Below are 27,658 nucleotides of genomic sequence, written 5' to 3'. Positions count from 1 at the left end.
CTGCAATTTCACATTATAATAATATGCATTAAACACTTTGACGCAAATGTAGTGTAGAGATTCTTAACTACATAATACTTTATTCACTGTTGATATTGCCCGCATTCAAATTGTACTTAAGTTAATTCCACGAGAAAGCAAATGCATTCAAGTTTTAGATTCAAATCTCACAGTAATATTTCTAAGAACACACAAATGACACAGGATACAAAATCTGCAAACTCAAAGCTTAATAGAAAAGGTTTTATTCTCCCCTATTCACAAAAATTAAATAAAAAGGGATACATCAGATAACATCCGACCTGCACCACAGTTCAGCAAAAAAGAAGGTACTACATCAAGTTCATTTGCCAGCCTTGATATCAGATTGAAACAAAGTTATGAATTAGTTTTCCACTTTCTCCCCTAAGGTATGCACCAAGCACTGACTCTCCTTCAGTCCAACTGCAACATCAAATTTGACGTAATCCAATAGTCCGCTATAAAACAACGAAAACAAATTCTTCTTTAAATAAAAAGAATAAAAACAAAAAGGAAAAAAAAAACTTTTAAAGTCCGAAAACAAATTTGTGCATGGGAGCACAAAAAACAACTATAAAATAAACCAACAAAAATCAAATACTCTTACATGTGCATAAAAAAAATAAAAAATAAATGTGTGGACAACTTGCATTTTATCTGTATGTATATAGCTTAGTGTATCACAACATGCGAGAAGAGGTCATGCCTCTGCCTTTTACAAATTCTTTGTGATATGGGAGCGGCACCCCTTTGATGAATGTAATGATGCACCAATCACATTCGTCCTGCTTGTAATCAATGAATTGCCACCTCATCTCAGTGCTCCTGCAGAAGATACAATAAAGCTTCTGAAGGCAGGAAAACACTGGCAACATTTGTGCTCTTACAAAATCTGTCACATTTGTTGAAGAAATATTACATATTATTGCTTATTGTGTAAGACACATAAAATCGACAAATATGAGCCAATATTTCGCTAATGCTTTATTTTTAAACCAGGCAGGAATAGAATTTCTGTTTTTGTATCTGCGTCCTCATCTTGGGGATTTGAAAACTTGTCATGCTCTGAACATCACTTTAGAGTAGGGCTGGTGCAAAATTAAATCTAAACCGTACTGGCGGACACACCTTTATTGTAGCATACCAACTGGCAAACAGCCACACATATTTCCATTACAACTGTCCACTATGGATAATATCTAAATGATAAGGCTGGATCAAGACCACGATGCTCACACAAGCTAACCAGTGTCAAGGGAGAAAGAACTATTAGGGGTCTGAGTCAGCATACTCCCAGGCATATCCTACACAGTATCAACGGGTGAATATATGGCAACAACAATCACTAGTTTGATCAGAAGCTGGAGGAGTACCTTATTAGTCCAGCAGTCAATAGTGTTGCCATTTACAAAGCTCTTATAAAGGTAGATCCCCCCCAAAAGGACCACTTATAACTTTAAAAAAAAAAAAATTAAAAAAAAAAAAAAAAAAAAGCGCAAGACTAATTGAAAAGCATGCAATATTCACGAGAAGGAGAAGCCTTAACGTCTCAAACAGCCATCATTCAACAAAATGGTGAAAAAGACAGACATCCTTCAAGACATATGGGTTGACATGGTGCACTGGGACATGGACCCAACATACTTTTAATTAAGATTTCTCTCGCCTCTTAGATCCTACTCAATTTATTGTAAAAGGAGCTACATAATTAACTATGTTAAGAGGCCTCAAGTCTTATCTAGCCATTTTTCCATTGCTTATCATCATTATGCTTACTTTAGAAAGCCATTAACAATCCTAAAATCACTTATTAAAAAAAAACTACCTCAAGATTACTGTATGCCTTACAAGTGAGACTGAATTTCTTACAACAGAAAGTGCATTTATTATCAGTATGATCCAATTCATTCTTATCCCTCATCAAGTCTGTTTTGAAGATAATCTAAAGACGAAGCAGCAGCAAAAAACGATTCTCAACTTTGCCTACAGTATTTGAACATAGTTGCAGTGAGTGATTCTCCAAACAACAAGAGTCGATTCCTGTTTTTTTCTCTCATTCTCTCTCTCGACATTACACGATAGATATGAACGGAAAGACAAAAAAAAAAAAAAAACCTAAACAGCTGATAACTTCAAATTATGGCAGCCTCCCCATACTGACGACAATTAACGCAATACATCAAGTAAGCAACAAGACAAGACGTTCACTCTAACATGCGCCACATAAGAGGTGATCATATGCTATGCAATTACTTGCTACTGCGGTGGAAAAACCTTGGATTACAGAACTACTGCATCTCTTTTTTGCCTCAAATGAGGGAGGAAAAAAAGAAACTTGCGGTTTAAGAGCAACTGAACAACCAAGGAGGAAATTAAATTCATCTAAACACATGTTCAAAGCATAAGACCCATGTATATATGCACACCAAAATGGTTTATGCAATTTTGCTGCAAAGGTGCAAAATTTCCTGCATTGTTACATAGTAAAAGGGTGTTTTTACGTTTAGCCTCTGGCACGAGCTGGTTTTTACACATCAGTATGTGAGAGTCTTACAACCGACTACATGCATTTTGGTATTTAGGACTGTCATACCCTATGCTGCTTCAGATAATTCTGTATTATGTACCTATCTGCCTCCCCCCTCCCCTCCCAGCCGTCATCTATTTTAACAGAATAATCAAATTAAGGAGGGGGAGGCCAAAGCCAGCCCCTATTTTGCCCTCAACTACCTAGGATCCCTGCGGTGCTGTTGGCGAAAGTCACCTTTGAGTGTGTTGGATTTAGTGAGGCGTTTAATCTGAGAGGTATATGTAAATCCCCAGTTTACCCTCCCACACCCACCACCCTCCTCCCACCCTCCCTCACAGAGACACACAGGGCGTGTGGGGAAAGGGGCCCCATCTGCTGAATGGAAGGTCAAGGCCTCCCTCCAGCTTGTTTCCTCCCATGTGATCTGGGCAGTGCAATAAGTTCCCCAGTTATCCTCCCCTCCTTTAACCTAGGGTAAAGACAAACAGAAGAATGGAGAAAGGATTCAGAAAACAAAGTGAACAAGCAGTAATGTAAAGCTAAAAAAATATTGTTCAAGTGTCAAACATGGAGAATAAATAAAAAGTTTGACTCTGGATCAGAAAAACATTTGGGAACAAAATGTATCATTGTTTATCAATGAGCTGGGTGTCTCATCATTTCCAGAAGGAGGCCGGTGGGTAGGTTGTAACAGTTTTGATGCAGATACATCTGCTGGACGTACCTAATAGGTCAGTGTCCTGTGTGGACAAGAGGGGGGGTTGGGTTAGACACCATAGCAGGCTGACAGGCGCTCCTTCAACAGAGGGGGAAACTGCTCAGAGAACTGCTGCCAGTTTTCTTCCCCGACCTGGTCCTTGAAGCCATGTAGGATCTTGGAAGAGAAAGGAGAAAGAGAAAACCCATTAATTGTATTCATAAAGTGCTTAACAAAGAAAAATAAGTAATTTTTTAAGATTTACAGTTATTAGGTTAGGGTCAGTTAATAAGATAAGGAACAGCAGGCCTCTCACTTGTACACAAGCTAAATCAGGGGTCCTAAAGTTACCACACCTTGCTTGGTTTTCACCCAAAACTGCAGTGCCCACTCATGATTGTCAGAGTCAGGTGTGTTCAGTCACCTCTGAAGCTGGAAAATACCAGCTGATTTAGTCTTCCCCTACTTCACCCTCATTGCATATTTTAGGTCTGTCAGATGACTTGCATGTGGCCATTTAATGCAAACATTTGACTACTGGCAAATCTTCACAGAATATAATACCATCTCCTGTAACTTTGACTTGCTGAAGTCTAAAATCTACTGAATACACAACAAGACAGAGCTGCTGACTCTGCCAACTCTGGGATTTCTCTGAGTGGTCCAATGCCAGGTAATCACAGCACTGAGTCTGAGTCAAGCCCGGGAATCTTTGCTGCCCGTTTTACCTCATCTTTTCCCCATTTCCTGTATGCTCTTTACTTAGCACAGATCTAATAGGGGCAAAAAAAAGCCAACTCTCATTATGTAAATGCCACCATGCACTTTTTAAAAGCACAGCCTGTAAATCTACAAGCCCTCTGGGTGGTAGCTAACGATGGGCTTCTTGGACATGAAAGTAATGCTCAGCAGAACCTGTATCCCTTCTTTTGTGTGACAAAACAACTTTTGGATGGTCAAATTTGGCAGTTTGGATTCAAACGTTCATTTCAGCTGAATCTTCTGGCCTCACCCAAATAATGACAACACAGATCTTATTGTGGGAAGTATTTAATATGCTGCAACACCTTTAAAAACTGTCCCCAGGAAAGTATGTGAATGTGAAAAACGCTGATTGGTGACTAACTTCTTACGAACAATATCACTGATGTGCGCTAACAGTAGGTTCAAGCACAGTTCTCAAATATGAAAAGTCATCCACACCATGTTATCAGATTTCAAATGTCTCATTAGTGGTCATCAGAGTGTGGTGAGCCAGCACTACACTTGGACAACGGTAAATTTCAATGACTAACGCAAGGCTCCAAAAATAATTACAGTCCATCCACAACTATGTGTCTGACTGGAAAGGAACTGGTTATGAGGCACTTACCTTATAAAACATGTCTCTCAGGTCATCTTTGGGGTTGACCCAAGAAGCCACAGCGTCACAGAAGAAGATAAAGTCCTGGAGAGAGAGGACATGTTACTTTATCTCACACACACATGCACTTAACTAGGTCCCTCATTTTCTGGCACCTGAAGCAAATGGAATTAAAGAAACTCACCTGCACCACTCCTGCAGGGTTGACTCCTATCATTACGCAGATTCCACGGAAGGCAGAGTCCTTCTCCTCATTATCTCTGATATTCCTCAATGATGTGCACCTGCAGAAGAAACGAGAAAACAGAAGTTGACATTATTCATCGATTTGTATTTTAACAGTCTAAAATTAAAATACTTCCTTAACGTTCTCTTTGCTTCTACAAAGAAATTAAAATTCTCATTTTCTAAACGGTCTAAAGACAAAACTGTGGTGTCTAGACTGGAATAACATCTTATTTCCAGTGTTAGTAAAAAAAAAAATATTCTCGCACATGACTCACCATGGTCTAATGAAATGCTGCAGCTGTGGTGCCACCTCCTGTGGACAGACATAACCAAGCCTGCCAATTGTAATAGCTGCATGCAGGAAGACAAAATACAACAATTATTCTCCTCAACAGCCCAATGTGACCATCAAACACTTTCCAGCCATAAAAAAAAAAAAATAAATAAATAAAAAAAGAGAGGATGACTCAGCATGTACCTGTGTTTTCCAGAAGAGTCTTGGGTGTGTTGGGTCTGTTGATGATCTCCACCAGGTTTGGCAGGACCATGCCTACATAAGGCTGCATCTCTGCACCTAGACACAGGACAATGAACAAGCACATGTCTGAGGAAAATGGGCCGTCTGCAATGTGGTTGCGTAATGGTGAGAATTCTTCACACCACTCTTATTGCGACATGAACTTTAAAAACTGTGATAGTATCCTTATTTATTCACACTTAACCTATAAGGCCATTATAAAAAGCACACATTCCTTTTTTACACCTAAACTAAATTTAGAAATCAAGAACTTTAAAGGATTTGTCTACATCAAAACATTGATTGCAAAAGGACTTCAAACAGAGTCAGTGTCTCAGATTAATTATTAATCCCCATCACACTTGTCAACAACAGTTTAGTTCATAATATTTTAACAACATGACTGATTTCATCTAAAATTATATATGACGGTTTACATCTGTTTGTGATTTGTTCGGCAATGTTCAACTAATAAAATTTCAATGCAACATGGGGCTTTCAAAACAAGGAAAAAAATAAATCAGGTAAATTACTTTATTACTACTAATAAAGTATCTGAAGCTAGGTTTGCTTAGAATAAAATGGTTTACTTTCTATTGATTGCTACAGCACACAATGAGCAACACTGTTAATTTGGATATTTCTACATAACCCTAAATCTGTACACTTAAAATGATGGGTTCAATCTTTACAACATTTGCAATTAGTGATTCAGTAGCATGTCTGTACTTTTAAATCAAAGAAAAATGTGTTTATGCAAAAACATTGACCAGATGTACCCAATGGATGATTCTATTTGCAGTTTGCATAAGGAGGAAGTGGCAGCTCTCTACTTCACTTAAGACTGTTTAAGTAATGTTGAGTGAAATTGGTTTTATGGTCTTTAAAGTCCCTACGCTCACCTGGACAGCTCCCTGTTTGCTGCTTGACATTTGTGCCTGAAAGAATATCATACAGAGTATCACTGGACGGACTGGATCACGTATGATGGCTTGCCAGGCATGCGCACGCACAAACACACACACACTCTCCAGAAGCATACAGAAGTTGGTTCTGGTGCTCTGGGGTGATACAACAAACAAAATGGGAACAACACATAGCATGGCCCACATTAAAAGTTGAGTGTTGCTCTAAGTAGAACCAAATGCTCACAGCCTCAGCACATGGAGAAATCCAAAGCTCAGACCTGCTGCATTATAACTGGAAAAATGACTTTGGGAATGGCCTCTACTAGATGCTTTGAAGTGATGCCAAGTCATCATTTATGCAGTCTTCAGTTTTATGTTTAGAATGCTTTGTTTTCCCACCCATCACAGCAGGCTCAACCACACTTCTCAGACTCAAAAAAACTCCACACAAGTAATCAGATTTCGAATGTCTGATAAGTGATCATCATAGAGTGTGGTGAGCCGGAGCTACAGATGGGGAAGGTACATTCTGACTGGCCTCCTAAAATTGGTTTTGAAAAAAAAAAAAAAAAAATTTTCTACTAGTTGTGGAATATTTGTTAAAGGGAAAACAAAAAATTCCACAAGAGCTTGCACATACGTAAACATGCAGACTTGAGATGGCAAATGCTCAGGTATGAAACACTATGAGCGATATCAGAAGCGTGCAATATGTCATTTTAAAGTGAGTGTGGGAGAACTTGTTTTCAGGAAAAGCAAGAATTTGCTAAAGTGCAATTCCAGACTGCTCTCTTACCCATTTGCATGGAGATCTCGCCAATGGCCCAAGTGGCATTGTTGCACACAGAGATAAACTCTGGGTTCAGGTTGAGTCCCAAGATAGGCATGAACTCAGCTGGGAGAGGGCAGAAAACAAACGTGTTACAATACATGTGGTCCCTATAAAGACGACAAGTCCACACAATGTGTGTATTAAGGTTTTGGTCCCTGCAATGCAAGTAAAACTCTGTCTCTCTCTTTTACACACACACTTTACAACATCCCTGCTCCAACAGTACAATAAACATACTGCAGCACATGAAAAAAACAATAGGTTTAATAAATGATAGAAGAGGACAGCTGATGTTATCTGACTTTCTGACAAAGTACACTCACCAATACAGGGCTTCACGTGGAGGAAACATGCCTTGGTTAGATCACCCAGCAGCGCAAAAGAGCTTTGCCTCACTTCAGGCATGGTATCCTGCAAGACAGCATAACCACTTCAAGCCATTTTTACATAATCAGGTCTGGATAATAAGGTCCAAATATGGTAGAGTTGTTTCACACATCCAGCATGCAGTGGGGGGGGATTGTCGGTCACATGTGGTCTCAGTGTTGCAGTGCATGTGTGAAAGCAGCATCAATTTGCACAGTAAATAAGTCTAACCTCAAAGCACCGTCCTTGTGAATGTCTTTTTGCACCTGTAAAATTCAAGAAGACAACCGAAACTGTACCTGCATGCACTGAAAAAGCAGGGTCATGATGTTGGAGCGTGCCACAAGCTGTTCCACATGGCCCCCCAGACCCTCAGCCAAGCCACTCAGCAGATCCAGGGCAACAATCATAAAGTCCTTGTCTGGAGCCTCATATTGGTCTGGGTGTTGGTTGTACATCTATAAAAACAGGGCAGACAGATTTCAGTTTGTCAGAGGTTATGTCCTCTGGGGGAAAAAAAATATATCATTAAGTATTTTATTGTGTGTTTGCCTTCTCACCATGGCCTGAGCCAGTGTTTTCTGGACCAGTGTGACACAGCGCTGATATACAGGCTCACAGTAAGGCAGAAACCCACTCTGCAGGGCGGTGGCTACTGACGACAGACACTGTAAAGAATATGGATTACATGTAGAAAGACGAGATCGCCCAATAAATAACACAAAAGCTGCCAAACCGTCAACAATTGTTTACAGCCACCAATATTCTTTGTAGTGTCACTGCAGTTTGACAGAGCCCTTTAAACAAGACAGCTCAGTGTATAAGCAAAATTGTGAGGAATGGGTCCTAAATTTTTCGCTCAAATGGGAACAACTAAAATACCAATTCCCCACCTCTAGTAGTGGGAAAAGATCCTTATCTTCATCCTTCAGCTCATTCCACTTGGCAATTAGGGGAGGCATCAACTTCTGAATGTACTCCTGAGAAACAATAAGCAGCCACATTTTCAATAAAAACGCAGTAGGAGCTCACAGGTTGTTAAAACAACAAAAACAAATAGCAATGCGCACATCTGATTTAAAAGCCACTTACAGCCTGATTGAGGTGATGACCCACTGAATCGGCCAGAGTTCCTATGGCATCATAGAGGATGAGAAGATTCTTATGCTGGTACTTGCCAAAAGCAAATACCAGCGTGTCCAGGATAAAGCTCAGGTAGGGCACTAGCTCTGTGCACGCTTCCTCCTCCAGAGTGGCAAATGCACTAAGAGAGACGCCAAGATTGAGAACATGTTAATATGTTGATCTCTACAGTTCTTCCCGTGCAGGAATAATAAATGCAGTATGTGGATCAGAGAAATATAGGAACAAGATGTATCATTGTTAATCAATGAGCTGGGGTTTTCATCACATCCACGTTTGAAGAGGAAGAGGAGTGAGAAGCTGTTTACCTGCACGCAGCCTCCTGCACCCTCTTGTTGCCGTCCAGGATTCGCTTCAGAAGCTCTGTCATAAGTGGCTTGAGGTAGGAGTCAGGGGGCTGGGAGACTACCCAATGTGCATAGCGACTCAGGGTCCAGCAGGCAATAGAGCGTACCAAGGCCTTCTTGTCGCACAGACACTGGATTAGGTGGGGGATCAACTCTGGCAAATAGGGCACCATGCCCTGCATGCAGCCTGAGGCACCGAGAGAGGTACAGATGAAAATTTCATCTTTATAAATGTGTGGACAGACCAATACATTTTGTTAACTGTAATAAAATTACGCTAGATCCTATTAGGGCATTTTGGATGATTCATTGTGACCTTTTGGGCCTGATCAGCACCAACATCTGTGCTTTATTCCAAAAGAGGACACATGTTCAGATGGAGATGGGAGGTTTGCTGATAATATAATAAGTTGTGTATCTTTTTTCAGATGAAAACACTAAAAAACAGCTCAATAGCACGGTCACATTGATTAGCCCCATAATTTGCAAAATATCAGATAACAAATCTGTAGTTGCTGTGGGTCTCACCCTCAGCTATGGCCCCCAACACAAGGATGCCAGACTCCTTGATGACCCAGTCAGGGTGGAAGAGCAGGCCTTTCAGGAGTGGTAGGAGATGGGGCAGCAAATCGTCACGGAACACATTGGCCAGCACGTCCAGGGCTGCAGCTGAACACTTCCCTACATGAAAAGTCCAATAACAGTTGTATTATAAAAGCAAGTACCAATTCCCACTCCAATAAAAATGATATCTAACTTGGCTATCTAACACTATTCCCGACTGATACAGTCCCCCTACAAGATGTTTAGGAGCAAATGGAAAAATATTTTTTTATGAATCATCACGAATATTTCTGTTTGGTTTCACAAGTATGTTTGTTGTTGTAATACCCTTACTGTAACTACTGTCTATGAATACTACATGTTTCTACTGGCAACTGAAATCCATGTACATTTTGCACTGTTTGCTCTATGTCACAAAAACAGTACAGTCTGTAGAGACATGTAAATTATATATTAAGACAGTAAATTATATATAAAGGAAACTAGATAGATTTCCACAAATATATACCATTCTCTGTAAATTTGTATTTTACTTACGAAGGTTCCAGTCAGACAGTGTGTCATCATCATCGTCGTCGTCTTCTTCATTGTCCTCATCCTCCTCACCCTCCCCACCTTCGTGCTGCAAGGTGACAGTGCGCGACTTGTGGAAACGGGGCTTGATGTCTTGATCGCTATCTGGTACAGTCTCATCCTCCTCCACATCACCCTGAGCAGACACAACCAAATTGGACTTTACATTTACTGTAGCATTGTCCTTCTGTACTTTGAGATACCGGATGTAGTTTTTGTATACAATATAGGAATTGTTGCGTATGGATAGAAAGGTACTGTTAACACACACACGAGAAAGAGAAAGCTCACCTTCAACAGTATGATGTCTATCTCAGAGTACTTCATCCCATTCACCAATATAGGTATCAATCTGTATAAAGAAGAAAGGGAGGGGGAAGACATTTGTGCAAACAGCAAACTAATCTCACAACAATAAAGTTTTGATACTGAATATGTATACCATAATCAAAGAACAGGGCGATTATCTAATCCTAAAGATGATATTTTGCTATGGCTTTTAGTGTTCCACTAAATCTAAACCAAATACTATTGCCAAAAGTTTAGAGTGATCAGCTATGTCAACACAGTGCACATATTACTTTAGCAAAAATGCCACTCACTGCACCAAGTGTCCTGACAGCATCTCTTTACAGATTGGCTGCTCAGCCAGAGTCAACCAAAACTCGCAGGCCTCCAGAGCCACATTCTCGTCAGGGTCCTGGGTGCGCTGCAACATGTACTGGAGAAGAAAGGAGGAATGGAGGTGTTTGAGAAAACAAAATACTATTTTGCGGCAGTTTGACAGAGGGCCTTTGCAAATCTGGATCAGAAATAGAACTAGAGATATCATTGTTAATCATTGAGCTGGGTTTTTCATCATGTCCAGGTATTTGGGAGGGGGGGGGGGGGGGGTGTTATGTGAATGTACAAGAGATTCACAGCCGATTGGGCTTTTGTCCAGAACTTACCTGGATGATGCTGTGCATGTGGGGGATGAGGCGGTCGATGCGGACCTCAAGTAACATGACCAGGGCTCGGCATACGTTCTTCCGAACCTCTGAGTCCTCATCTGCTGCCAGCGCAAACAGGCTCTATTATGGCAAGGATGAAATAAGACTAATTAACTAGGATTAATGCCAAAATGACATTAAAAGAATGACAACCACAAGGGTTGATACAGTCAGATGTACACCAGCGTCATAGACACAACTCACCTCTATGAAAGTGTCGATGTTGTCCATTAGAGCCTGGGCTCTGCCAATAATGAACTGATTTACACAAGCTATGGCATGGGACCTGCATTGGTGACAGGAAGACTGATCAGATTAGCATAACGTTAACAGCCAAGTTTAGCAGAAATGTGGATTAGTAAAAACAGTTTGTAGAAATGTCTCCGTTTAACAGACTATAAACACTGACATAACATTTTTTGGTAAAAAAGACATTTAAAATGACAAGACAACCACCCATTTTCCAAATAACAGCATAAATTATAAAGATGCCTAAACAATGGAATTCTCTCATTAAGAGATGTTGTCAGTCATATGCAAAAGTAACTGAGTAAGCAGACAGAACATCTGGATCAGACAGTATGAATACAAACACCTTCATTGTAAATCAGATGTTAGAGTATGCATCACACCCAGATGCAAATAACAGGCACGATAAAAACATAAAACCAAAAAGGACTCTCATTCTCTCCTGTACCTAATCTTGGGGCTGCAGTGCTTGAAGAACTGAAGGAATTTGGGGATCATAATGTTGAGGGGTCTGTTCAGAGCATCGCTGTCCAGCAGCTCTGATGAGTCTTCACAGATCTTCTGCAGTGCTCCAAATGAGCCCTGAGACATGGACATACACAGAATGGCTGTCAAATCAAACGCAAACATACAGGGACACAGAGGAGAGAATGACACTATCAGAAGATAAACCCAGAGCACAGGTACCGAATGCACTGTACAGACATTGCTTTTCAGAAATAAATTTTAGTCACAAATTCCAAGGGGTCCTTAGCCAAGAGACATAACTCAGGGCGGGTATTTTACAAACAGATGAAACTAATAAAAAGTTAATTTAAAATTTATTGAGGATTCCAATGGTTCCTCAACAGAATACAGTAAAACTTTACTATTTAGGTTTTTTACTTTCAATCTCCTTAGTGGCCAGAGTAACTATAACGGAAATCTCCCCTGCTTTCGTGCATGTTTTGCCAAATTCACTAGGGATGCAATTTGTTTGGGGACCTCAGTAATTCCCAGCATAACTCCGCCTGCAACTGGGGCAGAGCACTAATCATGTGTCTGGGCGTGTAGTACCCTGCTTTTTATAGCATCTAGGGAAAAAAAAAAAAAGAACTATAAACAGGGCAAATAGAAACAAGTGCTGACCTCGCAGGTGTTGTAGTCCTCCGAGTTAAGCAAGTTGCAGAGCTGGGGCAACAGCTCAGGCCATGTTTGCAGCTCCCCCTTAGAGGCAATGGTAGTAATCAGGATGCCTAAGGGAAATAGAGAGGGACAGACATTACACAGATTAGTGATTCATAGTGGATGGGACCATGCTACCAGTTACCATTGCAGCATCTCTGGATCAGACAGTATGAATACAAATACCTTCATGGGTACTCTGAAAAAAGTTTATGCATCTTTTCCAGAACGCAACAGAAGGAAGGTTAGGGAGTGGGAGAGAACTATAGGATGCATGGATAAAAGCTGGCCCACAAAAACACCTAGTGGCTGAGACCAACATTTTTTCCAGACGACTGCTCTACCAACTGTATCTCAGTGGGGTAAAAGCCATCAAGAAAACACACAAACTGACCTATGGTGGCACGGATGAGCGGCGAGGGGTCACCGATGTTGTTGAGACATTCCTGCTTGATGAAGTCCGCAACACCTTGGGGGAAGTTCTGGTAGTGGGCTTTAACATTGTTCTTCAGTATCAGACCACTCAGAGAGCGAGTCGGCTCATCTAAGGGGTGAAGATAAGAGATGCAAGGTTAATAAATAAAATGGCTGAAAACCACAAATGTATTTTGTCATCCATACCAGCTACTCTAATTCTACTTTTCCTGTCCAGTTAGCAGTTAAAACACCTCAAAAGTTCATCTATATCAAATCTAAAAACAGTGCTCATTTGCTTTACTGTATTAAAAAACACTCATTCCTAAACATAAAGACAATTATATTTTTAAGATCTGTGTAAATGTTTATCATATTGCACTAACAGGTTTTTTTGTTAATGCTGTACTGTTAAATTATTTTAACAATAAAAAAGGACCCAATATGTCAATACTATTCAACACTTAAATGTGTATGTCCTATATAGACAAGAGGTGAGAAACATCAGGCAACTTACCTTCAGTTCTGAGTCGCGTCAGGACAAAAATTAAATAATTGTTGAAGTCAGGGAACTGGTTGAGTTGTTCAAGTTTCTAGCATGGTGGTTAAGGATCATTTCTATACAATCTGACTAAAAGTTGATGTTTGAGAACATTACAAGTTGAAACTGATTAGATGTCAGAGATGTTTGCCCATTGCATGCTGAACAGCTACAGATAGATCCAGCTAGATATTATGGCCATGGCAACAATAAATGAGAATGCTGCAGGTGAAAAATCACATTCTAAATGCCAAAATATTACACACCAGCCCAGTACAATTACATAGACTATCATTAAACAGCTTTAGCATTTACATATTAAGAGCAGTCTATAACAGGATACTTGTTGGACAGCTCTTTGTGTGACTGTGTTGGGCGACTGTGAATCCTTGAGCAGCTGGAGGACCTGCTGAAGTCCCTGCTCATCTGGCTGCCACTCCATCCTGAGGAACACACAAATAATTTTTTTTATTCATTCAACTTTTATGCAGATTTTCCCATGCATTCCTGTAGTTTACTTTGATTACTAAGGAGACTGCTGTTGAGAAAAATGTAGGCAAATGGTCTCTGGATCAGACAGTATGAATACAAACACCATCAGTGACAGTCAGATGTTTTTGATGCATCATCTCCAAAGACCACATTCACATATATAATACAAACAGTGTTACAAGGAAACCAACTGTGCAAAGTCTCAATGTAAAGTTTTACTGCATGCACAGTAAACTCTACATAGAATATAGACGTTTCAAACTCCTCAGAATTACTTGATATTACTACCTGATATTAGACAATTTAAAATCACTTATATCAGATGTATTTCACAGTCCTTAGTAAACACTGTGCAGTCTTTATTCAACCAGTTACTACAACACTGTTCATAATCGAAAAGGCAAGTATTTTACCAAAGTGACAAATAGTTAAGCAAAACATCAGGAATAAAGCAAAGGATATATGGGGAAGATGAAGGTTCCCATGATCAAAGTTAGCGATGGCCAGAGACCCACCAGAGATGGTTAAGGTCACTTGAGAGACAATTTAAGGCGTGGATCGGCTCCAAGTGCCACCGTGCCAGCGACAATTGTAATTAAAAAGTCCCCTTGCGGCATAAAAACAGGGACATTAGACAACGCGACCAGCTAAAATCTCGGTGACCCGGCTTAACCGCTCGAAGTTAATCCTACCCCCACCCCCACGCTACCCGGCCGATTTGTGCGAGTTACGAATATGCTTTGTGTCTCCACATTTATTCGTGTGAATTCCGAATCATCCCGTGGAGCACATGGGCCCGAGCCTCGTTTATAAATCGGAGGGTCGTAGTCACATGTAGTGCGGTCAAAGAAAGAGACAAGTTAGGTAAACGTTAGCTAACTTACCATGTAACAAGACTGTCTCGTTCGGGTTTGAACCTAAAAGTCGATTTTACCTCACTTCACCCACATTTAAGGGCACTGATTAGTTTACATCGATTAATTACTTCATTAGTATTCACGTGAGACCCCCACACGTCTTAACTGGTGCCAAGTTACTGTACCCAAGTTGCCCTTCTTGCTCAGGCCTTGTCGCCAGGGCAGTTCCCGGCTGAGTGTTCACAATGTGCCCGAAGTGAAAATAGACAAAATATTGCAATCTGCCATCTAAAGAAAGCTCCGTAACAAGTCGAGTCTTTGCATATAATTAACTCCTGTGCGGCAATTTAAGGCATCGTGGAAAACACAACATCGCTCGCCAATAATAGGTACAAACCTGGCGAACACGTTTTGCGAGCTTGCGTTAGCCGCTAAGCTGCCTGGAAACAGTTTGACTGGCAGTGCTAGTGCTACTAGCATGGCTGATGCTACAGCTACAGCTATAACGATCACTGGATATTCGCTTTGGGAGAACACCTTACCCGAAATGGTCTGATCGATGTAACTTGAGTCTAAAATGTTTGTTCAAGTACAAGCGAATTAAACCTATACGTACAATAATGAGTTGAAAGTTGAACACTCAGTACAGGGCCGCTCCTCTCCCGTGGTTCGTAGCGGTTATTCTGGTTCAAATGAGCACGCCGATTGAAATTGACCTATGTCGGCTTCCGTTCAACACATAAATCCCTAACTACGCGAGATTACAGAAGGTCCGTTTTTCCACCTTTAAAATTATATTTTGATTATGAAGTCTGCACTGGAGAAGAAATTAGGCACACAAATTTTCTTTATTAACGCTAGTAAACTGAATGCGCATCCCAAAAATATTTATTTATTTATTTATTACATTTACTTTAAAACTAGGATTTTTAAATCGAGGTGTTCACATGATTTTATTACTGTGTTGGATCAACATAAGATCTATGTAAAGCTATATAAAAATATAGCTTGTGTTTTTATTGATGTGAAGGAAACTGCCAGATCCTGGTTTAAACGGATTACTTAATCATATATGACACTTTTGCACATATGTCCAATGTACATTTATCATATTAAAAATAAAGTCTAAGGTGCAAGAATATAAAAAAAATATAAAAATATATAAAGAATATAGTATTTTATATTATATAATATATTATATAATAAAAAAATATAGGTCAATAATAGAAAAAATAGCACCTCATTTTAACACTTTAATTCAGTGGGTTCAAAATAGCAAGAACTCTTACAGCTTTATATATTTAAAATCCATTTGATAGGGACATTTCTGTTTTGCAGATCTGTGTATATAGTTTGACATAACTGGAATAAAAATGTGTTTTATGGTGGATTTTACGTGAATATATAGTTTAATTCCACACATAATGTATTCTTGTGTTTCCTGAGATTTTTTGCATATGTTAGCAAGTGCTATCAAGTATTATTTCTGACTTTGCATACATAATTATGCATACATTATTATTAGGGTTCCAAACTGGAACACGTGTGTCTTACAGGATCATTGCAATTTACTGCGCACTGAGTTGTCAGTTTTTCTATGCATTGTTGGTAATCTTTCTTTTAAAATATCTTGTTTGGTTTAAATTTTCACAGGCCATATTAAGAAAGATCAACAGCTTTCAACTTGTCCCTTTAAGGGTTGCCACCGCAGAACATGTTTCACATGTTAATTTGTCAGGAGTTTTTACACCAGATGCCATTCATGCCACAACCCTCCCATTATATTGGGGCTTATGCTGGGTTGGCCTGGGCTGGGCCAAACCTGGTGAGGTGAGGTTAGCCATTGAACTCTCGACCTGAAAGAACCAGCCCCCCCCCTCATGGGGTATATATGAACTGTCATTCAAAAAGGCAAAGGTTACAAAAATAAACAAACCAACAACAACAACCAAAAAAAAAAAGCAAACATCGAATGATGAAACAAACAAAAACAAATCCAATGTAATAGAAACAAGGACCAAAGCATGCAAAACATACAAGCCAGGGTGGTGGGAGGAACTAGCTCACTGCTCATTAGCTTATACAGAAAGATCTTTGGAATGTTTATAGTCCAATACCGAGACATCATGACACTAACCCAGTATTTCTACAGCAGTGGGCATGAAGTGCTTTTCATAACCTGAGGTAAAGTGGTCTTCCTCTGATGAGTTCCAGCAATCATCCCTATCCTTCTCTTCATCAGAATCAACCATTTTTCTATACTCGTCTCTTTCAGATGTGTGGACATCGCACTCCTCTGTAACGGCATCCTCCTTTTGATCATCTTGGCAGTCCATCTCTAAACATCCATCTTCCCCTACTGACCTAGGCAATCCATCCAGACTATAAGATTTCTTTGATGACCTGAAAGCCCCATTGTCCATTTCCACAATTTCCAATATACAGATATTGGGATGTGGCTCATTTATGGGTATGCAGAGCCAAGTCGCAGGGTCATTAATCTATAGCAGGGACACACACAACCATTTTGTTAATACTCAGCAACAAACTAGGACTTCACGACATATGACCATATTTGATTTCAGACAGGATAATGAGTTTACAATGGAATAGTAAGACAAGGGGAATTCCCAGGTCAACAATGTAAAAAAGAAGTCTGATCAGTTCAATAGGTCCTCACCTGGTTCTTCATCTGTTCAAAGATGTGGCTATTACGGGGATCTGGCACTTTGTCGTAAAAAGAAAGTGACATCAATCGGCATGCTTTCTTCTCTCCACAACAACCGCTGGGGCACAGGGAAAATAACAACAACAAAAAAAACACTCTTTACAATCTCACACTCTTAAACGTAAGTAAAAGCAAACTTCTTTTTGGATAATAATCTCACCTGCATATGCCAATAATACAGCAAATTATAGTCAGTAAAAGTACTGGACACACGACAACCAGTAATATCACTGAGAAAAAGGGGGAAAAAATTAAACGAGATAGTGTCAACAAAAGAAAAATTTTCAACATGAGTCAAAGAAGAAATGGATGCGGTAGTGCAGTACCATGATTTTCACTCTGTTTTGTTTTAAATGTTGTGGTGGCATTTTCTCCAGGCCCAGCCGCAGTCACAGCTCTAATCCATACCTCATATTGCTGGCCTGGACTGAGTGACTTCAGCTCAAAAGTGTTATTGACTCGCTGTGGGGATGCTGTCACATTGTGCACTAAGGAGAAAAATTGTCTATAGTGAGTTTAGGTTTAGAGAACAGCTGACAGAACACAGAAGACCAACCAAACTACAACCGCAATTCCAAAAAAGTTGGGACGATGTGTAAAACATAAAATAAAAGAATGCAATTATTTACAAATCATTACAACCCATGTTTTTTCACAATAATACATAAACATATCAGATGTTAAAACTAAGAACTTTTTACATTTCATGGAAAATAATAGCTCATTTTGAATTTGATGGCAGCAACACATCTCAAAAAAGTTGGAAGAGGGTGATTGTTTATCATTCCCTCTTCTTTTAACAACTGTCTGTAAATGTATAGTAAGCAATGAAAAACCAGCTGGAGTTTTACGAGGGAATGTCGTCTCATTTTTGTCTGATGCAGGATTCTACTTGCTGAACAATCCTGGGCTTTTGTTGTTGGATTTTTTTGTTTTATGATGTTCCAAATGTTTTATATTGGTGATGCAGTATGTGGTTTAGCATTGTCTTGCTGAAATAAGCAAGACCTTCCCTGAAAGAGACATCTGGATAGGAGCATATGTTGCTCTAAAACCTCTATGAACCTTTCAGCATTGATGGTTCCTTTCTAGATTCTAGGAAATGGCATCCATGGTTTCCAAAAAGAATTTCAAATTTTGACCATAGAACAGTTTTCCATTTTTCCTCAGACAATTTTAAAAGAGCGTTGGGCCAGTGAACATATGGCTTCTTCTTTGCACAATACAGCTTTAAATTACATTTGCAGATTTCACAGTGAAATGTGTTCACAGACAGTGATTTCTGGAAGTGTTCCTGAGCCCATGCAGTGATGGCCAGTAGAGAATCATGCTCGTTTTTAATGCAGTGCTGCCTGAGGACCTGAAGATCACATACATCCATCTTTCATCTTCAGCTTTGTCCCTTGCACACAGAGTTTCGGCCCAATTCTTGGAATCTTTAGATGATATTATATACTGTAGATTGTGGGATGTTTAAAGTCTTCACAACTTTACGGTGAAGGTAATGTTTCTGAAATGGTTCCACATTTTTTTGCGCAGTTTGCTGCAGATCAGTGACCTCTGCCCACATTTACTTTTTTTGGTAACAAATTATGAAACACAATTATAATCATAACACACTGATCTTCGGTTGGTAACTCATAATAGGTAAGCAGTAAAAAAGTATTATGTGCTTATTTATTGCTAATAAAAACTAAACACAATAACAGCCAAGGGTGATGTGAATGTCGTAAGTGTCATGATTGTATGGACAAAGTGGTGGAGTTAGACCGACATTGACCATTGAGCCATGCTACAATTGATTTAATGACAAACACATCTAAATATTCTAACTTAGGTTCCCTTTAAATACTAATTACTACAACTGTAATATGCATTGTTAAAAAGTATTTACCATTGTGTTTATCTACACCTATTTGGTAGCACCGGATAATTCCATTCTGTTTCAAGAGAGGAATAGACCCCCAAAACAGGGTCACCTGAGTGGCAGCAATGGAAGACACCTTAAATGAAGGCACTTTGGCAGGGGCTGAAATTTGAAAAAAGACATGAGTATTACAAGTTTATCTTACACTTAATACAAGGTTAGATTTAGATTTAAAAAAAAAATACTTACTGCCTTCAAGAGAATATCCAATAACTGATGAGAGATGCTTGACTTCCCCACTATGTAATATTGTGAACAGTGATATATTGAATGGTGTGAACTTGTTAAATTGACCTGTAGGTGGAGACACAAACCAGAATGAAACAGCAATTTAAAAAACAGTTAACACAAAGTTTTTATTAACTCACTTTCTAATGATAATGATAACTTTTAAATGTTATTGTTATAAAAGCATATAAACCAAACAGACCTTTAAAAAAGCCTGTTGTTTGTTTTTTATTTAGTTTGATCCAGTAAAATTCTTGGCCTGGCAGAGCCCCTGCTTTTTTGTACTGCAATACTATTTCAGAGAGGTTTTCAGAGATCTGCGAGGGTAAATTCCAGGACACTGTGAGGTTCTCCGTGTTCATCTTGAAGTCAATGAGATGTTCATTTTTCTCTTTACCTTAGAAAGAGACAAAGACTTTGTTGAGTTGTTAGCAGACGGGCGAATGTACAATGTCAATATTTAAACTGCAAAATTATTGCGGTTTCATTTCTTTTCATTTTAATTTTAGGAATCAATAAAATGTCTGATATACATATTAGCACATTGTTTGGGACCATAATCATAAAGTGACTTAATTGCCAATAGGAACAATACAGCTCACAAATTTTCTCAATTATTTTACTCCATTGGTCTGAAGTGACTCATTGATTAACAGGGTCTGTTTCAGTAAAAGTGAAATAAAATATTCAGACAAATTAATGCAAGAAGATGAACTGGAACTGAACTATCAATTATAAATATATTAAAATAAAGATGAAACTAAATTTAATAAAGTATTAATTGTAACTCTTTTTTTCTTATTTTTTATAATCATCTAGTTTTGGCTTTCTGGCCATCAAACAAAAAACTGTTTTATAACTAGAAAATTAGAGCTCTATAAAATGATCCCAGTAATTAAAACTATACCTGGTTCTGATATAGATAGGTAAGAAGGATTAGTGGCACCATGAGCATTATAAGCTGATACACTGAATGATAATACATCCTTTAGAGACGAGTTGAGGTAGCACTGCATCCCATCACACACCAACTGGCTGCTTGGTCCAGCAGTGGACAAATTCACCAGGATCTCTGTGCCATTAATGAAGGACAATCCCACTTCATATCCCAAAATGATCCCACATGCCTGGGATACTGGAAGCTTCTGGAAGGGATAAAGACAAGGAGAGGCTAGTTAGGGGTGAGTCTTTATAATTTAAGACATTGGGTCACTAGTGGAAAAATAACAAGTGTGTTTAATTCTTTACCTACCTTCCAGGTCAGAATACAGTCGAAGCCTGTGGGGGATATTCCACAGTCCCTCCATATATCCAATTTTCCAACAGGGGCTAAAAGGTAAAAGAGACAGAAAACCAAAAGGGTAATAGGAAAATCATAACCCAGTGCAGAGTTTCGAGAGTCACTGATTCATAATTTTAGCAGAGAAATTGGCTACTTTGTTAAGTCAGGTATGACACTGTTGAGCTAAATTACATTACAATGTGCCATCTTATAAATCTTCACTATTTATAAAATACCTTAATCTAAGCGTATATAGAGTTAAGTGTTATTGTAATCATGTTTGAATTTGAATGACTAGTTGCCCATTTAGAAAGTGAAAATTGTTGAGAATTGCTGGGAGTTACCCCTCTCATATCTGTCCATATACCATGTCATATCTGGCTTGTTTAATCATTACAAAAAGGGTTATGGTTGTAAAAATGATGGTTACGTATTGTAACCATAGCTTCTATGACTATGATGCGCAGCCCTCTGGCTGTAGCATAATGAATCACATGCTACACTAGGATGTATTTCACGCCTCACTCGTGCTATACAGTAGCTTGAAGGAGAAAAAACAGAACCCTGCTTCACAGCTGGACAGACCCAAACCATGAAAATTACAAGGGGTGGGTCACAGCTGTGAATTAGTCAGAAGACAGTGGGTGAGCAGAAAGAGAGAAAAAAAGGGGGGAATCTGCTGAGGGTAGAGGATAGAGACAGACATGACAAACTAACCATCCCCAGAGTGCCGGGTGTGAAACGACTTGAAGATAGAACCGGACGAAAGAGCAAGCGGAGGATGAGAATGCCGCCAGGCAGATGTCTTCATCCATACCCCTCTGAGCTACACCACAGAGGAAGCCAATACTCTTGTGGAGTGTGCACAGATCCTCTGGGGGCTGGGCCAGGCGTTGAACAGAAAAAGGGTGTCCCACAGAGAGGAAGAGTAAGGGGGCATGCAGTAACCTTCCAGAGTTATGACTCTCAACCTGAAAGAACTAGTAATGCACTTGGGCATGAAGGCAGGATTAGGTTGGAGAACAGCCAGATTGAGGTCTCCATAGAGACACTCCAGGGAGGCTGAAAGGTCCGAGAGGTAACTTACTCTCTTCATGGAAGTGACGGCCAAGAGCAGCGCTGTCTTCCATGACAGGAGCCTGAGGGGGACCTGAACCAGCAGCTTAAACGGGGGGGCAGACAAGGCACGAATCACGAGAAAAAGATCCCAGGGAGGGGCCAGGGGGCATGAAAGAGGACGCTGTTGCCTCACACCCTTAGAAAACGTTTCAGCAGGGGATGGCTAAAAACAGACCTGTCTGCGAATCCCTCATGACTAGAGGTGATTGGGGCAGCATATGTCTTCACTGTGCTAAAGGATAAGCCCGTCTGCAAGGGACTGAAGAAAGAACATGAGGAAGAGGGCATGAATGGGCCTGTCTGAGCACCAGCGCTGAAATAATGACCACTTGTCAACATAAAAGGAAACGGGGGAGGCCGCTCTTGCGCCTTGAATAGTGGCCACCACCCGGGGCGAAAAATCCTGGTCAACCGGCCTGCCAGCATCTGGCAGGGAGCCGGAAACTGTGGTGCTCCCACTCGCCTCGGGGCTACAAGGATGACAGTTGGACACTTACACGGTCCAGCAACCAGGGAATCAGGGGAACAGGTGGAACGGCATAAAGGACCTGAGCCAAGGGTAATGGGAGAATGCATCCACCCCTAGGGGAAAAAATCCTGAGCGCTGAGGGATAACCAAAGACAGCACTGGGCATTACCCCAGGCTGCAAAAAGGTCCACCTTGGCTCTGCCAAACCTGCACCAAACCTGTTGGACCAGTTCTGTGTGGAGTACCCATTCCTCAGGGCAGGGGGCCCCCCCGATAAATTGTGTCCATGGCTGTGTTCAGTACGGCAGGGATGTACACAGCTGTAATGGAGTGGAAATATGAGTGTGCCCACAGCAGCAACCTCCTGGCCATGCTGAGGAGCCGTGATGATCACTTGCCCCCTCAAGGTTAGTCCCATCCCATCAGCGAAGCGTCTGTGAACACCAAGATGTTTGGGGGACAGCCGAGGGAAACACTGTCTAACATAACTCAGGGTTCCCTGGACCCACTGATGGGGGGATCATGACCAATCTTCTCCGATGAAGCACAGGATTGATCTGCAGGCGAGAAAACTAGCACTGCGGCTGTCTCATATGTAGGAGGCCGAGGGGAACCACCGTGTGGGCCTCAAACATTCATGCCCAGCAGCCTCATGACCAATGGAGTTGTGGCAGTGCAGCGAGGAGTCACAGGTGGTGCATAGCATGCAGTTTCTGTCTCCTCTCCGCCCGCATGTTTGCCACATCAAGCTCCACACTCAGGGAGATAATTGACTGAGCCAGTAGTGTATCCCAGACACGATAAATTAGACACCCAATGCACCATTTGCAGGAGAGCTTGCTGCTGGGACAGAGCAAGAGAAGGAGAACGTCTGAACACCAAGTTGCTCCTGGTGGTTCAGGCGAGCACCTTGCATGGCAGCCACCGCCATCGTTGTGTGAGTGTGTGTGTGAATGGGAAACAACATTGTAAAGTGCTTTGGATTAAAGCGCTATATAAGTCAAAATTTAAATATCTGCTCTTTAGCAAGGAATTGCTCTTTAGTCGGCACAAGGTGCCATGAGCGCCACTCTTTTATGGTGCGACTGAAGATGTAATTGAGTGCACCATGAGAGTAATAAAGTACCAACGTTTGGCCCACTCACTGGTGGGCGTGGACTATGCTGCTTCAGTTGGCACAACATGCACAGCGATTGTTTCATTATGCTAAAGTCAGAGTAAGCAAATAAAACAAAAAGTTGATTTATAGAAGGTTATATGGGAGGATATATCCGGGTCAGGTGCAGTAACTGCCTGGAGTCACATAAGGCACTTAACACAACACAACACATAACCTCCCACCCTGTAAAACCACAATTTGCTGATTTTTATTGATTAAACAATACGATATGAGTTAATTAGTGAGCTGTAGAGGTGCTGGAAAATGGATTTTGCTACAATGCTGCAAGGACATATCAGCTGTTCTCCTTATTTCTAGTCTTCTAGCAAAGCTAAGCTAACTAGCTACTGGCTCCAGCTTTAACTTTATAGATTTTATCGTCTATGTGTTGGCAAGAAAACAAATAATGCAGGTTCCCAAAATGTTTAACTATTCAGGACTTAAATATTTTGAAGTAGAAGAGAAGAATAAAAATAATGAATAGTAAAAAAATATATATATAAATATGTGTTAATAAGGACTCACCTATCCCATCACAACTTATCCTGAGGATTTCACTCCAGTCACTTGTCTTGCCTATGTTACAGGCACAACGAACTTGAAGCTCAAGGACTATCCTGGGGTGGGGTTTGTCCAATGTATAGCGGCCATGGAATCCACTTTCCAGCTGTGAAGGAGAAAAACAAAATGGAGCCTTAGCATGTATTCAGTAACAAAAGCTTATAGTTAATAAACAATATCTAGTTTTCTTTGAGCTTTTATGGGACATTCATTCATTCATTCTGCAAACTGCTCTGTTCCCTACTGGCAAAACATTCACCACACAATGTGGACCATGTTGAAAGGAAAAAAAGGAAAACGTAGACAAAACTTAAACAAAAAACACCTGCCACACTTGGTCCGCCTCAGTCCGATTTCGAACATCACAAAGTCCCAAAGAAAGCTGCAGCTGATCACAGATGGAAGTCCAATCTATCTCTAACTGATCTTGATGGCTCAATGTAATGTTAGGAGGGGGTGGCTTGACTGAAGACACAAAAACATACCCAAAACTTTTCAGGTGTAACACATCAATTACTTTGATCCTGGCTGCCATAATTGTATCAAACACGACTACTATTGATATTACTATTAAATTATTATTACCATTATTGTCATCGATGGTGATGTATTTATTTATGAATTATTATGTGCAAGGCTCACTCACTAATATCTGCTGTGTTGAAGATAATCTTCTGAGATTTGCTAGAACCATGCTGGTTCCTAGCTTCAACCCAAACATGAAGCTCTCCGTGGCTGGAGAAGTGCTCCCGGTGGATAGACCCACTTGATTTGTAACCACTAATCACATGCGCCTCCCTGGAAACAAGGCAAGACAAAACAGGATGAGTAGAAAAGAGAGGTTAAAATAAATCAGAAGGATTCTGAGTGTTTAGAGTGTTTAAAGTGTTTAGATTGTCATCCAAAGGTCTAAATTATTAAATGATTAACAAACAATATCTGTGTTTACTTGGTGTTTGTTGTCTCCCAGTGAAGGCTGTAGTTTGTGGGGTTTTCAGGGTCCAGCCTTGGATCCCAAGTACACCAAATATCCACCTGACAGGTTGTTTCATCACATGGGATAAAGCAGTCAAGATTGGAGGGAGGACCAGGAGGACCTGAAGAAAAAAAGACTAGAAGGATATAAAAACACAAAACTAGTGTGATAGAAAATTTATTTTAAAATTAAATAAATAAATAACCTAATCATCAAAGGCAGCTTTAACAGAAAAGCCTCGTAATGTTGTTGAAATAAGAATTTGTAGCAAGACTGTTGAATTAGGATGTATTAATTTAGGGGATGTGTAAATTAAAAAAACATATGGTACTACTGGGATTTCTAGTTTGCTACTAAAAACATAGACACAGTAAACGGCTCCACTGACTCACACAGCAGTAAAAAAACCTGTGACTTTTTGGACAGTGGCACATACTAAAATGTTAAATCCAAAATTCTTCTGCCATGACTCACAAGCAAATGTACTGAAAAAAGTGCTAGAAAGCAACAGATAGTCGAACATTAACCACAAGGAAAAAACACAACAGACGTTGTCATATTTATGCAAACACACGTACCTTTTTTTTTTTTTTCAATTTATCACAAGACTGACACCTTTACCCATTTCTCGTAAGCCTACACATTTATAGCGATTATCAGCTCAGCCTGCACACAACACATTGCAGGGAAGATAACTGCTAGAGACGTTAACAGGAAATAAGCTCTTGTATCGGTGTGGTCCAAATGACTGCACGCTTCCTTTATCGCTACTTCCTCTTCAGTGTAGGCACTAATACAAAACCATTTAGGGTCTGTTCACAACTGTTTCACTTGTGAATAGTTGTATCAAAACATGTTAAACTTTATGTTACGCATTTAGTGTAAGTAGAAAATATGCTACATATAAAAGACTCAGGTCAATTTTATTATAGTCAATTCTCCTTAGTTTGAGCTTTAAACTGGATGAAACATCTATTTTATTCATTTACATAACTATTTATTAATATATAGTTGAAGGGTGAGATTAGAAGGGTTACTTAGATTTTTCACTGAAATACTAATACAAGAGCTGAGACTCATGATCCTTCATGTTGCATCACTTTGTATGGACTTGAATGCTAAGCCGGAATATGAGCTATTTTGACCCAATTTGTAAAGATATTTTGTTTGTTAAGTCTTAAGATTGCCATCATAAGTCTAGCTATTAAATAAATGGAATGGAGTAAAAGGCACAGTTCACCACTGTGGAGGAGTAAAAGTATGAAAAAGGTTAACATTGAAAAAACAGAGCTTAGTACAAGCAAAGAAGAATTGAACCTGTAAAGCATGTAACCATCACGCTTGAGAAAACATACCTGCTTCAGCAAAGCAATGTCCTAGATTTAACAGCAAGCTGGACAGAAGCCACCTCGCCCTTAGTGTGGCCATTACATTTGGACCCAGGTTTCTAGTGCCTGTTGGAAAACACAAATAAACATGTATACACCCAGAAAATGGAGATGTAATCACAAAAGCTATGACCTATAAGAGTCAGATCCAAGTCCAGGTACTTTGTTGGTGTTTGTGATAGAGAAAAGTTACAGTAACGTATTGATATGTACAGTTAAGGAACATGTGGACTTACTTTATCGAAACTTAAAATACTCGACATTCACCCGTTTGGCACAAACACCGATAGACTGTATGCCAGATGCGCACACCTTCAATCATTTTAATATAAACAAACAAATAACGGTGTGAAAATAATATTAGATACCGCTGCTAACGTTTCGTGAAAGCGCACTTGCTTCCGATAACAGTTCAAATGTTCCGTAGAAGTTGGGAGGTCTGAATAATTGTCTCCCATTGCGGGGAACAGTTTAGTTCTTTAACAATACCACTGGAAATAACATTATCAATTAGATGCAAATTGTTTACCTCATTGTGAGACATAGCTGGAGACCAGTCGTGCATTGTGTGGCAGTTTTGTTTAAAGAACGTTTTGTTGTTAAGTTTTGTACTCGGTTTACTTAGCCGGGTTGCTCCGCCCCCTTTACAATTAGCGATGACGTACATCAGACGTTTGGTTTAGGTCGTCACTATTGCGCTGGCATGTGCTTGAGTTTCTATTTGAGTATAAGTATGTGTACTTTATTGCTGCTACCACTGCTAGCACTTGGTTTTTTGTTTTTTAGCAGTGGTTCCTAACTTTATCCTACGTATCATACTATGATGCACAAAGTTTAAAGGCTTTCTGGGGAAACATTAAGATAATTCAATTCAATTCAGGTTGCACAGTTTAAAATAATTATAATAGATAAAGTAAGACACAATTTGTCCATTTATTTCTTTCCACTACAAAGAAAAATAAATGTTTTGCTCAGTGTTTTTGCCAGCCCACCCGACATAATGAACATGTTAGTCTCCTACAG

The 27,658-nt window shown here is 39.9% G+C and overlaps 2 protein-coding genes and 2 non-coding genes across 10 annotated transcripts; all 4 read right to left on the bottom strand.

The window, feature by feature from the left end:
* Positions 1-229: 229 nt before the first annotated feature.
* LOC137100491 (transportin-2-like) lies at positions 230-15,558 on the bottom strand. Of its 4 annotated transcripts, none has more exons than XM_067478344.1 (26): positions 15,415-15,558; positions 13,793-13,892; positions 13,426-13,501; positions 12,889-13,038; positions 12,459-12,565; positions 11,779-11,912; positions 11,286-11,367; positions 11,040-11,162; positions 10,692-10,810; positions 10,381-10,441; positions 10,054-10,225; positions 9,481-9,633; positions 8,914-9,139; positions 8,555-8,726; positions 8,356-8,442; positions 8,023-8,130; positions 7,762-7,920; positions 7,420-7,507; positions 7,061-7,159; positions 6,259-6,294; positions 5,318-5,413; positions 5,115-5,190; positions 4,796-4,895; positions 4,621-4,695; positions 3,276-3,425; positions 230-3,020 (listed from the first exon to the last, which is right to left on the bottom strand). In XM_067478344.1, the coding sequence occupies exons 2-25, from the start codon at positions 13,889-13,891 to the stop codon at positions 3,318-3,320; spliced, it is 2,706 nt and encodes a 901-aa protein (XP_067334445.1). In that variant the 5' UTR covers position 13,892; positions 15,415-15,558; the 3' UTR covers positions 230-3,020; positions 3,276-3,317. The 4 variants fall into 4 exon arrangements, with proteins under 4 accessions (XP_067334445.1, XP_067334447.1, XP_067334446.1 ...); XM_067478346.1 differs by lacking the exon at positions 15,415-15,558 and adding an exon at positions 15,341-15,359; XM_067478345.1 differs by lacking the exon at positions 15,415-15,558 and adding an exon at positions 14,826-15,197.
* LOC137100649 (small nucleolar RNA SNORD41) lies at positions 11,649-11,717 on the bottom strand. The gene has a single exon (XR_010910954.1). It is a non-coding gene; the product is annotated as a small nucleolar RNA SNORD41 (small nucleolar RNA).
* On the bottom strand, positions 14,017-14,084 carry LOC137100648 (small nucleolar RNA SNORD41). Its single transcript, XR_010910953.1, has one exon. It is a non-coding gene; the product is annotated as a small nucleolar RNA SNORD41 (small nucleolar RNA).
* Positions 15,559-16,038: 480 nt separating the features above from the next.
* On the bottom strand, positions 16,039-27,306 carry il12rb2l (interleukin 12 receptor, beta 2a, like). Of its 4 annotated transcripts, none has more exons than XM_067478349.1 (15): positions 27,165-27,306; positions 26,603-26,701; positions 25,221-25,383; positions 24,918-25,069; positions 24,597-24,736; positions 24,236-24,377; positions 20,934-21,010; positions 20,589-20,826; positions 19,884-20,078; positions 19,643-19,747; positions 19,421-19,555; positions 17,853-18,014; positions 17,687-17,756; positions 17,479-17,584; positions 16,039-17,299 (listed from the first exon to the last, which is right to left on the bottom strand). In XM_067478349.1, exons 2-15 carry the CDS (start codon positions 26,673-26,675, stop codon positions 16,931-16,933), a joined length of 2,127 nt encoding a protein of 708 aa, XP_067334450.1. In that variant the 5' UTR covers positions 26,676-26,701; positions 27,165-27,306; the 3' UTR covers positions 16,039-16,930. The 4 variants fall into 4 exon arrangements, with proteins under 4 accessions (XP_067334450.1, XP_067334452.1, XP_067334451.1 ...); XM_067478351.1 differs by having other exon boundaries at positions 25,221-25,368; XM_067478350.1 differs by lacking the exon at positions 27,165-27,306 and adding an exon at positions 26,872-27,011.
* Between the last annotated feature and the right edge of the window lie 352 nt (positions 27,307-27,658).

The sequence above is a fragment of the Channa argus genome, chromosome 15 (genome assembly GCF_033026475.1).
Source record: "Channa argus isolate prfri chromosome 15, Channa argus male v1.0, whole genome shotgun sequence".
NCBI classification, from domain to species: Eukaryota; Metazoa; Chordata; class Actinopteri; order Anabantiformes; family Channidae; genus Channa; species Channa argus.
This window is presented reverse-complemented; position numbering and strand designations above follow the sequence as displayed.

Bases quoted from the DNA above. Each gene is read 5' to 3' on its own strand.
- il12rb2l (XM_067478349.1), bottom strand. From the start codon at position 26,675: ATGGCCACACTAAGGGCGAGGTGGCTTCTGTCCAGCTTGCTGTTAAAT. The intron at 19,748-19,883 runs GTCTGTTTGGTT...CTCCACCTACAG, and splicing joins AACAACAGGCTTTTTTAAAG to GTCAATTTAACAAGTTCACA. The intron at 17,757-17,852 runs GTACTGCACTAC...CCTTTTTCTCAG, and splicing joins AAAACAGAGTGAAAATCATG to TGATATTACTGGTTGTCGTG.
- LOC137100491 (XM_067478344.1), bottom strand. From the start codon at position 13,891: ATGGAGTGGCAGCCAGATGAGCAGGGACTTCAGCAGGTCCTCCAGCTG. The intron at 13,502-13,792 runs GTATCCTGTTAT...CCACCATGCTAG, and splicing joins CACAAAGAGCTGTCCAACAA to AAACTTGAACAACTCAACCA. The intron at 10,442-10,691 runs GTGAGTGGCATT...TTCTTTATACAG, and splicing joins CTGTCAGGACACTTGGTGCA to ATTGATACCTATATTGGTGA.